We start from the raw sequence: 14,256 nt of genomic DNA on the forward strand, positions 1-14,256 counted from the left end.
CTAGTCATTTCAGTTAGGTATTTTTTTTCGTTTTAAATCCCATCAGCCGATTTCAAATTTAATGCCAGTGTTTGTGCTTTTAGGCCACTTTCAAAGTTTCTTATCTTTGAATGACACACGTGATAATTTCCCTGACACAGTTTTAAAACAAATCAATAATAACGTTTGAAACAAATAACATAATGTTTGTTGTTTCTTCATATATCCATTTTATTTCCAAATCAATTCTATCCCTGTCTTTCTCAGGAGACAACCACTTCGCTCCACATATACGTTAAATAACATGAATGTACTGTTTGTTGTCTTCACCCTCGCCGACGTCATTGTCATTATTATTATTATTATTATTATTATTATTATTATTATTATTATACATAGGTGATGGACCCCGAGTCAAGCGTTGTACAGCACTTGAATATGAGGACTTCCACATATAATCCACAGATGACACGAACAAGCCACGACAGAAAAGAGGCTAAAGACAACTGCCAGGACAATAAGGGCTTTGACTCTGGATCTGAAGTAACGTTTGTTTCTATTTGAGATAAAGAGATTACATGTCCTACGATGTTTTAGGTGCTTATCAGTTTAATGATATCTCACGTCATACAAGTTTCCGGTGATTTTATTTCATGGGTTTTCTGACTGATCACTATTTCAATTTTTGAGCATCTCAAAGTCTACAAGAAAAGGGCACGCAGGCAAAGCTGCTTTACAGTAAATAAATGTTTTTAAAAAAATTATATTTAATAAAAAAATTCCAGAATGCACATGATAACAACAAAAGTGCAAGTTCGAATATTTCAGACCACATAACAACATAAAAGTTGATCACGTGTTGAGGAGTGAAACATTTTGAAAATGTGACATCTATAAATTTAAATCTGGTTCAGTTAACTGACGTATACAAAGTATAAACGTGTTTCTCTTGTTTACAACTGCGGTTTACACAGAAGGTTCTCTTAAACTGTACATTTATTCAGAATTTTTTTGTTGCAAAGTTTCAACTTTACATTTTTCGAACTTACCTGTCAATCTGCAAAGTACTGCAAGATTGTACTGTTGTGTCGTTAAAAACTATTTATGCAGTTATAACAACCCTGTAAGAAGAAGACAAAATGGAGATAACTCTAAATGAAATACCAAAGGAGCATTTCCGGTAAAGAAGATACAGATGCATATAAAGGATATAATACCTGACTAATGTATTTTTAAAAACAACCTTCACATGAAGTTCAAAGGTCATTAGCAACATAACTTATTTGAAGTTAAAACAATATTTGTTTTATTCATGTAATTTGATTACGAACATAAACGAACGCGTATATTACAGGAAAACTGCAGTGAAGTGCAGTGCGCCATTTCGCGGAGTTCTTTGTGGTAATTTTTCAGAGGAGATGGGGGCAGGGCGAAGGCAATTCTTGCCCGGGGAGCCTTTTCGTCCAGTGCAGACTTGCAAAGGCCATATCATTTTTATTTCTTTGGTAGTAAAGATGTTCTTTGCCCACTATAATCATGTTAAAAACAGTAAAGTACACATGTGTTAAGAGATGGAAACCCTTAGATATAAAAAGAACACAAACTGCTACGTTATTTGACAACTATATTACTTGGCATTTACAAAGTGTAGTAATGTTGCTGTCGCCTTCTTCGATAGCTCGATCAACGAGCAGAACACAATACAAATTGAAACCTATTTTGGAAATATATATACAGAGCTGTCTTGGCTTCTTTATTCATGGAATCAAAAAAACTCAGTTCTAATTTCTAATTAATAGTTTAACACACAGTCATTTTATTAAACAGCGCGGAGATATTTGAAAACTTTTTGTTGAATTTGTCAGTAATCTTTAATTTAATAACACAAAACTAGATATTTTTCAATCTTGCGTAGAATTAAAGTTCCGTGATACTAGATGTGTGTGTGTGTGAGAGAGAGAGAGAGAGAGAGAGAGAGAGTATAACTGTAAATTTGTCCATTTATTGAGTTGAGCTGATACTGAGCTTTGTGGGAGTCAATATGGTGGATTGAACGTTCCAGGTGCATATATTGCGTTCTTATATTTCATGAATTACATTTAGGAACGAACAAGGTAATTAGCCTAACATTACCCAGATGCGTTTCAATTACATTGGTCATTTTAGATCTTGATGTTTCAAACAGCCCTTTCTACAATGTTTAAAAATAGTAATGATAGAAAACAGTTTGCTGCGACTACGGATGATGATGATGATTATGATGATGATATGCATGTACTGTGTCTGTATTAGCATTTAACAGGCACTTCGACACAATGGTATCAATTTAACGTAAAGTTCTAAATATGTAAATGAAGATTTTGCACACAACACTTTAGAAAAACGAACTGTTCCAAATGAATATAAAGATGAAGTACTACAAAATAAAAGATGAAAGAAAAAATGTTAACATTTTGCAATGTGTATACAAATAACATATAAATGCAACACATACAAAATCAATTAAAATATTGGGTTAAAATGTTTTATAAAAACCACATCCCATCACAAAGTCTAAACTTTTCTCTGATGTAAGATCGTCATAAAGTTCTTTAAATGGGTTAACATAATAACACTTTCGTCTTACGTGGCGGAAGTCTATATACTCTACTAGAAACTGTTCCTCTTCCAGTGTCCACTGGCAGGGTATGCACGCTGGTCGAGGCTCACTTTCAGGAGGTATGCACGAGTCGGGTACGTGTGTCCTATAAGCGGTTGGCACAATAACAACTCATCTGTGATATATTCTATGTGAGGGATGCCGTTCTCCAATAATGGGCTCATTGTTAGGAAGTTTGTTAGCGGAGTTTTAATTCCAGGTAATTTGCCAAGTATAGAACATGCCGAATAAAATAATATTTCAAATCAGTGTATGGTACCCTGCACTCAGAAACAGGTTACTGCGACCGCTCCGGTGGCCTAGTGGTTGGAGAGGCAGCCTCGGATGCGGGAGGTCATGGGTTCGAACCCCAGCCGAGTCATACCAACGACAAAAAAATGGTACGAACAGCTGCCTCGCTATGCGCTCAGCATATCTGCCATATCATTAGTCTTATTATCAATGAGATTTGGCAGACAACAACACATAAACTCCTCTTTTCCAGATTGACTGATCAAGGCATATTTCTGCAAGAGCTAGGATATAAACAGGTTGGTAAATTTAAGGTCTTCCAAGGCTTTCAGTGTGGAAAAGAAATCCGAAGTGATAGTGACATTTACTTTTGAGAGGTGTTTCAAATGAGTATTCCCGCGGTAAAAATGCAGGTTTTATCCTTTAACCGGCTTGAGATAGTGTCGTGGGTGCGACAACGGTGCTTCAAACATTGTTTCCATCTTTCGAATCAGGAGGCTATGATTTCACTGAATTTACTCTTTCAAAAAAAAAAAAAGAGGCGATTTGTTCAGGAATTTTTTAATTGGCAAAGATCAAATATTATTATGATGGGTTTTGGCAACCAATTATGTAATACATATTTGTACAGTATTGCCGACATTAATTTTTGCTGTTTGTAGATGATGACGAGTACCTATTGCAAAAGGCGGAATAAAACTTGAACAAAGTTTGGTAGGTGGACCTAAATACTACATCATATATGGGATCAGGTGTTAGAAGATAGTATGGTGACATACCGAAGACCCAGTTTCATCTGTGATTGCTAAAGTGATGGTTCTTTTGCCAAAATATGGAGGGTTTTTGAAGAGGAAGTTCTAAATGCTCCCATACAAAGTTTAAGTAGATGACGGAATTGGTGATTTTAATCAATAAATGCTTTAGAAACTAGAAATACTTGTTTCTATCGCTGCCAAGAATGTACTGTACACGTGTAACGTTGAGTTAAATTACAGAGAGTTACACGTATCTTCAGTGACGAATCGAGTTATGGAATGTGTACAGTTATAAGTTTCTGTGAGGTAAATTGTATGCCGAAATCATTGGAATAAAAAAGACGTGTACAGCTATGTATAACATTGTATCATCAAGAATATTTATCATAACACTGGAGTAAGACGATCCCTTGTGGCCTTTTTAAACCTGTGTGAGTAGACTTGAAAGGAAAACGGATTCATTTAGTGTATAGACCTAAACGATAGATCGTGTTTAATAAAAGCAATGAAAACAATACCTTATCAGTTTGTGCCATTCGTGGCTATTCCTTATGTTTTTGCACATATTTAGTGTACCCTATGCAACAAAAGAGAAGGAGGTTACTGAAGAGTAGTTATGCGAACATAAGAATACATGTGGGCGATTGGGAAAGGACAACAACTTACCAGATAGACAGATATGCGGAAAGGCAGTAAACAGGTATAGAAATAGAAAAGAAAAAGATAATGATGTGATAAAAGTAAATGATTTGATTTTTGTGCTCATGCAAGCGAAGTGAATGCATATGCTGTGAAATGTTCCTTCGCTAGGCTATTACTCTTTCATATTATGCCACACATATTCTAATTTACAGTAATTACGGAATCCCTACAGCTTCACTATATTATAATACAATGTATCCACTGTTGCACCACTACCATCATCAGCCGAGACCGTTAATAGCTGAATATTTAGCCACGTATTCCGAACAATCCCCTAATAGTGAGGCGAAAGTGTTGATCAGTCACTATTTGCGTGTGGTAGGTTGTCAGTTCTTGTTCTCAAGCTTCATCCATAAGCAGCTGGACGCTGTCTCAGAAGTTTTGTCCAGTGCTTGAACCACCACTTTGCGGTTTTCCCTGTAATCTTTCCAGCTCTGAGCACCTCCAGACCGATTGAGTGGGCAACTCTCTACTTCTCGCCCCTACTGGGAACAATCAAGTACTCCATCCATATCTCCATCAGCTCTGCATACTTGTCGACTTTCTTTCATGAGCCTCATCACATCTCTCCTTCCAAGTCATCTCAATTGCGACCAGTGTCTTCTTAGACTCTGACCAAACCACTACATCTGGACAATTTCCGGGATCAATTTCTTCCCAGAATACACAAGCATGTCCCAATTCTCTGACTCAAGCAGGATTCCCTTCCTCTGTGGTGAGGTGTTACGTGCTTCTCCCTGTTTGACAAAATTGAGAAATTTTTGCCTAGGCATTGAAGCTGTTCTTACTTCTTTCTCTACCACTCCAAGATATTTGCATGCTCACGGCGGACTCTGAATTCTCCCTATGTAGCGGCCTCGTATTAAGCAAATCTGGCATGCTGACAGAATGTGCTCTAGGCTACCAATAGGTCCATTCTATGCCAGTTTGTTGGAGATGGCAAAAAATCATACACTGATATGAGAAGAAACTGGACCTGGAGAGGTGTGAAATTCCAAATATCGGACAACGTTGATTGTCTTCGATTGTCGACTCTCTTCCTCCACTTTCCGTCGCTCGTCCTGGATCATTGACCTTCTGGTTGCTTGATCAGCTCTGGGTGTGACCTGCTCCCATGCCGTGTTTTGCAGAGTACGCTGCTTCCATTATGTCCTTGTGCTGGAGTCTGCTTACTGCTGATTCAACTGCACGGAAAACTGACCACTTCAACCAATTCTGACTTCATTGCCTGCAGCAATGATCGTCGTCCTGCGATTGTTTCAGCATCAAAAAGTGCCCTTGCTCTGACCACCTCGTACTCTTCCACCACTCATGTAAACGGTAGCTGGAGCATTCCTGCCTAGTCTAGGCAGTAGTCCGTTCCGGTATGTCCATGCCTTGAATTTCCAATAAAGTCCCATTGGGTAAGACTTCCGCATCCCTTCTTCTACCTGGTTCCAAAGTCATTTGATGCCGTTTTGTCAAATTAATCCACATGTCACGACACTTGACGGATGATCCGTGATAGATGGGATCTCCATTTATTATAACTTCATCACGTTCAATTTCTTATCATCAAGGTATTCAGTCCTGCACTTCCTCGGCTTACGCTGAATGCGAGTCCATAATACAGTCTTTTCTAGTACTGTCAACACAAATATTGGCAAGACATGTGTGTCAGTGGTGACTCAGATCATTCATGAATCCCCCCGTTGGTCTGTACGCGTATTCCCGATATTGTGTTTGGCCCCCTTGTGTCCTGTTCTGCTGCTTTCATTATGAAATTTTGGACCATGACAAATAATATAACAGAGCTGGTACAGCCTGTGATTATCCATCTTTCAAGCGCAATCCATGAAATGGTAAACTTCTCGGTCGTAAACGCCAGCTGCATGTTGATGTAATACCGCCGGATTAACTGCTGCACTCTCTCATATATGATACTCATCAATAGTTAATTCAATCAGCTTATAGCCCATTCTCAGAATGTAAACATGTATTCATGTGACCCTGGGTCAACGAATCCAAAACGAGGCTAAGCTAGGCAACAGATTCATTTTATCTCGCAACCATGACGGCTACAAATGATATTGGCAAGGGAAAAAATTGTGACGAATATTGTTGTGTTTCGTTGTGCAATGGCAACGCTAGAATTCCCATAGATTTAAGCTTCCATCATATTCCATCAGTGAAGAAGATGGAACTTCGTAAAAATGGATTGTTGCAATATGTCGTGATGAGGGGCCGAATGTTAAGGTAAGAACTGGATGATTGCTGGTGTGTTTGTATTTTCTTGCAACTGAATGATGTTATAAAGAAAAATCCAAACGCAAAATAGGTTCTGTCGATGACGCAAATGAGTGTACGGAAGGTGTGTTTTATAATGCTAGGTTTCTAAAAATGTTATCCCTAGTCCCATTCCACAAAACGGGGTCATTGAAATCTCTGCATACCTCCACGCAGCCATTGATATCAACGATTATGAATTGATGTACGAGTGATAATTACAGAAAAAGTGAACTTGATTGTCTCGTTCGAAAAATAATTAGAAACAGTAGATTGAAAATGACCACGATAAAGAAGAGACATAGCACCAAAAAATAAAAACTACGAGAGGACAAGTTGAATGAAATTACAAGAGAGAGAGAGAGAGAGAGAGAGAGACAGAGACAGAGACAGAGAGAGAGCGTAACTGGATAAGAATTAATGCAACTGTTGATAAAACATACTGATGTGTGTAAACGTAAGAAAAAATGAACACTTAAATCACAGGCCATTGAAATTCTATCTTTGTAGTAAGATAACGTCAGAGAATCCTCCCCCCAAAGGGAAGCATATATATATGATTTTCCTCCCCTTTTTCTTGCATATTCTGGCATTTGTTTTACTACAGTGATATAATTTCAATGGCCTGTGATGAAATAATTGTTCGTTTTTTTGACAACTAATTATTGCAATTAACTCATAGTTTATGTTATCTTTTGGAGACACCCGTGATGATATCCTCAAGAATGCAAAAGAAATATCTGGCAAACAGCTCAGATCGTTACTCGATGTACAGTAGGACGCCATATTTTTCTCGATCTGCCTAGCTTGGCCTCGTTTTCGCAATACATTAATATTCATGAGGATCTCATTAAGAATGGTACTAAACCATAGGCATTAGTACGATCCCCATTAAACGATTGTCAAATTATCATCATAAATTCTGGCTTCTCTGTTGAGTTGACGTATTGCACTTGTGTGTTCAATACACCATGAAAATTCCAGAACTCCTTTTTTGCACGGATGTTTCTATATCCTTGTTGTTTATCGCTGAATTGCATTAATGAATTATCAATGTGAGAAAAAAAGGAAGGAAGAAATTCGTGCTCAGCCTAATTCAGAAAAATTCAGACCAATATAATAACCACAATTCAAGTACTCTAGTCGGGGGAGGGTAGTAACACGATACACGTATACACGTTATCGTGGGAGGAATAAAAATGTAATTATGACAATGGTTACTGATTATGCTAACTTTTGTGTACACCCTTGTACTATTGGACAAATATGTTGGTATTCAAGATGTGGGAGTGGGGTTTGGTAATAATGTTCTGACAAGATGTGGGAGTGGGGTTGGTCATAATGTTCTGACAAGATGTGGGAGTGGGGTTTGGTCATACTGTTCTGACAAGATGTGGGAGTGGGGTTTGGTAATAATGTTCTGACAAGATGTGGGTGTGGGGTTTGGTCATACTGTTCTGACAAGATGTGGGAGTGGGGTTTGGTAATAATGCTCTGACAAGATGTGGGAGTGGGCTTTGGTAATAATGTTCTGACAAGATGTGGGAGTGGGGTTTGGTCATAATGTTCTGACATAATTGCGTTTTACGTTTTTGAAGGGTGAACATTTTGCTTCATATGACGATAAATAGATTTTATTCTCCTATGAAACAAGAGTCAGTTTGAAGCTAGGTCAATGTTCTTTCTAAATTTATCAAAATCTTAGATCTATTTTTCGTGGCGCATTTAATAAGTAGATGACAGCATGGCGAATAAAAGCATTGGGACACATTGTATATATGATATGCCCATAATAACTCCGCCACACAAAGACCCACACCCACACATCCACTTGCCAAACACACCTTTCCACTTTCCGGTATACAATGATTCCACTATTGGCTCTTGCTTTAAACCCCTGTTTACAAATTGAAGAAAAAAAACAAAAAGCATCACTGGAACAAGAAATAGCACATGTATACATCAGAACTGGAAACAACACATGTATACATTGGAACAAGAAATAACACATGTACACATTGAAACTAGAAATAAAACATGAATGCATTGTAACTAGAATATCATATGTATACATTGAATTTGCTGCAGCAAGAACATAGTTAGCTCCGCCTGCCTATTACCAAAACACTTTGCATACGTTGGAAGGTAGGGGTGAGTTACACTTTTCCTGATATAAATTAGAATACAATTTAAGTCAAAACGTATACTTTTGTTTAAATTGTTGAATAATATTAACACTATGACCATTTTAAGTTATACATGATAAATTATGATAGTTATTTACGGATATGTCGGAGTATCTAACCTAAATTGCCAGACATGCCTTAATGCCCGTCATGCCTCGTACGTTACTAGTCAAGTTTTGATCCGTTTTCCATCGCTACTAGTATATACTGTGTTTTGAATGACGTGATCGTAGTTCACTCCTCTGATGTAGCAAACGCATTGTTACAAGAAAGAAAAAAATTACGTGAACCCTTTATGTTTAGTTTTATCTCGACTCCTTTGCATTATGCTCTTTGGATGGTATGTTTCAAACTCGTTATAATTTTAATTGCTAATTAGTTAATGTAGTCATAGTAAATTCAAAATATGTAATGGTTATCAATGGTATACTAATGGAACTACCCGGTGTTTTTCGCAACGCATTTCAGCAATGATATGTAAGAAACTAACGCCTAGCAGTAAAGGCCGATAAAATCCTTGTCCTGCAATCATTAGGCTACCTATAATTTTAATAAGCAACTTAAAATGAAAATCTTTTTTTTCAGAAAAGTCTCAGTCCTCTTGCCACCAATATAGATACTGAGGAATCGTTCAATGAAATTATGAACTCAGACGATGTTAAAAGGAGGGTTAGTTCGGAAAACGTAGAGGAAGAACACGAGGATCCAAACGTGCTCCAAACTGAAACAATATATATGTCTAATGACAGTGAGGAAAGTAGCGATTCTGGTAAGTTTTGAGTTGGATGAAATCCTTTTGAAGAAATAATTATGTTCTTATTTCTTTTTAATTTAAAAGTTTTCGAAGCTTGTGTAAAGTCTTCTTGACGATTCAGATATAGCGAGCTTCTTACAGTGGAAGAAACTGGAGAACCCAGATGATATCACCGACTCTGCTTGGGCCACCACATACCATTGCGCATGTCGGAATCTATAATCGAACTCAAAAAACCGGAGTCGCTAAGAGTACAAATTACCACAATGTCATCAAGGCTTGCTTTCCTGTAATGGTTGTGTCGTTATACTATTTTTCGCTCTGTTTCTTGTTAAAGTACCCACAAACGCTATGAAAAAAATCAGTTCACTGTTCTGTTCCAAAAGCAAATACTTTCATATCGTACTGCGACAAACCGTAAAGAATCATGTCAAAATGCTTACTTCCTTTGCTTTTGAGATACAATGAAATAATAGATATAGCTATCAAAATGTAATACACGTGAAAAAAGACAGTGAGCATAATACGCATGGAAAGATATTGCGATCATAACATGTGAAACGATAAAGTGTTACAGGTGAATAGACTGCGTTTGGAAATAGCGAACACATTGTAATACACTTGAAAAAAGATAGTGTTGACGATAAAATGCATAACACTCTAACGCACGTGGAAATAGATGCCAACCTCAAGTAATCCAGCTGAAAAGAGATACAGACCTCACATAATCCCGCTGAAAAGAAATACAACCTCAAGTAATCCAGCTGAAAAGAGATACCGACCCCAAGTAATCCTGCTGAAAAGAAATACCGACCTCATGTAATCCAGCTGAAAAGAGATACTGACCTCAAGTAATCCAGCTGAAAAGGGATCACAATGTGTCTTTAGGTCTTTTATATGTAATTTTGGGGAAAACATGGGGCGGAAACAATTTTGTTATTTATTTAGTCTTGAATTTTTCATCTACAAATTCTTTATGAATATTATTAACCATATCAGTCATTAAAACTGTTTAAATAACACATGACAACATTTCAAATTGTGCTTTTCCAATATAGTTTCTCTGCACTATTTTTATAACTCGGAGGAATTAGTGCAAAATCCTAGTTTGTCTAACGTTCTGGAAATGAAGTTTGTTTTCTAATTCCTTTAATTTATTACTTTTGAGCGTAATCGTTTATTCCTTCCTGTTTATAAACTGGAATTTAGTGTGTCAATACTGAACTCAGCAAATCTCCGCTGTAGAAATCGGTCAGAGACAGGAACTGAATTAAATGTTTTGACTACCACGGATGGGAGTGTTTCGAGAAAAATAAGTGCATATTTTTTAATAAATATTGTGTGCACTTTATTCAGCCTGTTTTTATTTGGCCATCTCTCCTATTTCATTATTCATAAGAAATTTTGACTCATTTGTTCAAAATCTAATTAATATCTTTCCGCCAAGATTAAGTTTCTCAATAGGAGCTATTGTCCATATTCAAGGGTTATTCCCAAAGCAGGTCCTGCTCTCCCCTCAGGAAGAATGTTTTTCTCCACTAAGGCAGTCATTATCATGATGACTTCAAAACAGGCATGGACGATACCAATTTTATGGTGATGATGACTAATCAAACGTTTTTGAGAGACAAATTCTACTTTGCAGTGTAATATTAATTCCTGAGAAGAAAAAAATTATGCTTTCTTCAATACTTTATCAAATATGATCGGCAACCTTTTGTCCTTATCAGTAGTTTCGGCTTTGACCTATCCTACATGGTGATTGAATGCAACAAGCTCCACTAATGCCAATTTCCAAACCTTTATAGATCCAGGTGATACAAAGTTGTCTATGTTATATAGACACAGAGCATAACACTGAGGCTTCTATTTGTACCTCAGCCAAGTGAATAACACTTTCTTCTTTCTGTTAAAGGATCTAGCTTAATTCTTAGTCCAATTGCCTTTTTCATACGTTCAGTATTATGTTTATGTTTTGACTGTATGTATCAATGATTTCAGGTGTGCATGTGACGAGGTCCTCAAGTCCGTCAGGAAACAGCTATACCATCACTAACAAGGACAAGAAGTCCATTATTAGTGCCACTCTCAGTGATATTTTGGAGGAAACAAGGAGTCTCGAGAGACTAGATGTGACTCGCAGTATGGAGAGACTCGAGAAATGCGTCATTGAGGAGACTGAGAAACAGGAGCGAGTGACAAATCGAATTCGCTCTGACACTCGACGACTTTCTCAAAGGGTTGAAGACTCACATATTGAAACACATATTCGGGCAATCGATGAGAATAATTTTGCCAATAATATAATGGAAACTGTACCAGAAATATGTCAACATTTCAGATTTGGTGAAAACAAAGCACAAATGAAAGATTTTCACACAGAATTTCAAAGGTCTCATTGGACTGAATCAATAGAAAATCGACTATTTTCAGATTCGTCCAATAAGGCGTCAAAAAGCGATGAAATTCGAGAAAACCATAATACTTCGCAAACGTTCAGGCCACATAATAAGAACACCATGAACCATACTTTAGCATCATTGGAGGAGGGTGCATCATCCACTAGTAACGTTGCGGATAGCAGCCATTCTTCGATCACATTGAAAGAGGCGGATACATCTTTAAATAGAAATCTGCCGCATATTGAAAGTAATGGCATTTGGAAAACTCAAGGCAATACAGAGAACCAGTCAGTCTACCTCGACGGTATCACACAGAATATACTTCAAACTTCTGTGATCTCGCCCAGCCCTGAGACCATTCCAGTTGAAAATAAAGTCACCTGTCTGGCAGAGATCCATCGTGAGAAAAGTCTGTCTCCGTCTTCTCTGAGCGAACAAGGAAACCAGTTTGATCTCTTTACAAGAAGGAGAAAAATCAGTGTGATATCAATGCAGTCAAACAAAAGCTACGAGTCAAGTGTTTAGATATTTAATCCTGAACAATTTCCAAAACCAGTGAAACACTAGACTCTGACCTGAGGAAAACAAATATTCCATAAATGTTGTGAACTAATAAATAGCTAAGAATTTGCTTCTAACCTATATGTTAGTTCAAGGTCTCGCCTTGAAGTCTATTTTTTCCTTGCATAAAGCCGCTGAAGAGCATATAGCATAGAGCGTAATAAAATAATAGCAGTCCATAGTTTACGGCCGGTAGTTCGTGAAGCAAATGTAATACAGCAGTACCATGAAGGGCATTGAATACACCTGCACCGAGTTTAATAATACTCTTTGTTGGAACTGTTAGACGTGCTGGACATTGGCGATTATTGACCATCGAGTCTCAATGACTTAGACCATTGATCAAGGTATGGATCTTAAATTAAAGTTACTGTCGCTATAACGGAGCCATATTTTCCTATAACACTACAAAACGTACCATGACCTTTAGGCGACAAAAAGTATATTTTCCTTTATTACCCCATACGCAAGGCTTCACCAGAATTTAGTTAAGAAACTTACCCTAGAATAAACATTATTCTGCAATACCTGTTTTATTTTTCTTTGATTCACAAGTTCCTTGGTCTCATACCCTTGACCCCCAAATCTTTAGACCTTTTCGATATATTATATGCAAGTCCTACAACTTCTTGGGTCAATGTATGTGGCCTAGAACAAAGATTATTATGCTAAAACCATTGCTCTTCTTTCAGTCACAGTGACCTTTACCCTTGACTCGTAAATTAACAGGCTTTTTCCTTACCCCAAGTACAAGCCGTCCACAGATTTTATTATTGATCTGTGATGTAGAGTTCAAGTTATTGAGCAGAAAATGTGCTCTTTTATGTCACAGTTGACTTGACCTTTGATCTTTCGACCCCAGTCAATTGGGTTCTTTTCTAACTCACTGAAAAAGCCATCCACAAACGTTGGTGAAGGTACATGGTCGTGGCCTCAGATGTATGCGCAGTAAACATTCTTCTTTTTTCAGTCATAGTGACCTTAAACTTTTGACGTTTCGATCCCAAAATACATATGCTCCTTCCTTACCTCATGTACAAACTGTCAACAACGTATGGTCTAGGTATGTGCTTTAGAACTATTTTTTTGTGTGCCGATACCATTATTCTTCGCTTAGTTAGAGCAAAATTAACTTTTCCAATTCCCTTTTCACGATCGATAAGCATTATTGTGCTCCAAATGCAAGCTATCCGCTATGTTTGATAAATATGTAATGATATTATTCGGAAACCATTTTTCTTCTTTTATTCATAGTGACAATGACCTTTTACATTTACCCCTTTGACCCCGAAATCAGAAGACATCTTCCCTTTCCAAAATTTAAGCTATACACAAAATGTGTACAAGTGCATGATGTAGAATTCTTGCTATCGTGCAGAAATTGGAAAGCTAACGAACAGGTGTGCATACAGACGGCTTGGCAGACAGGGTTAAAGTATACTAACGGCAGACTTGTAGAATAAACACAAACCGAATCTTAGAAAGTAGACTTATCGAGTAATACCAATATTCATTAAAAGTTCACATCTTTTTCAAGTGGGACAAAAGACTCAAATACAAGGAAATTATGTTTAATCCACAGAAGGTAGAATGCTGTTATAAGTAGTGGACCAGTCAGATATATATATATATATATATATATATATATATATATATATATATATATATATATATATATATATATATATATATATATATATATATAATCGCAGATGAAATATCAATTGTGTTATTTATATTTTACTCATATAGTTTCATCAAA

General features: G+C 37.0%; 1 protein-coding gene across 4 annotated transcripts in view; it reads left to right on the plus strand.

Moving 5' to 3' along the window:
* Positions 1–13,888, plus strand: part of LOC149783001 (uncharacterized) — a 94,398-nt gene extending 80,510 nt beyond the window's left edge. For all 4 annotated transcript variants that reach the window (XM_089934564.1, XM_089934565.1, XM_089934566.1 and 1 more), the window contains 3 exons: positions 379–522; positions 9,363–9,546; positions 11,533–13,888. In XM_089934564.1, coding sequence (XP_089790690.1) covers positions 379–522; positions 9,363–9,546; positions 11,533–12,458 — 1,254 coding nt within the window. In that variant the 3' untranslated portion in view covers positions 12,459–13,888. The remainder of the gene's footprint in view (positions 1–378; positions 523–9,362; positions 9,547–11,532) is intronic.
* Positions 13,889–14,256: the final 368 nt, after the last annotated feature.

This window comes from Sinohyriopsis cumingii, chromosome 15, assembly GCF_028554795.1.
Source record: "Sinohyriopsis cumingii isolate HCF-2022 chromosome 15, ASM2855479v2, whole genome shotgun sequence".
NCBI lineage: Eukaryota > Metazoa > Mollusca > Bivalvia > Unionida > Unionidae > Sinohyriopsis > Sinohyriopsis cumingii.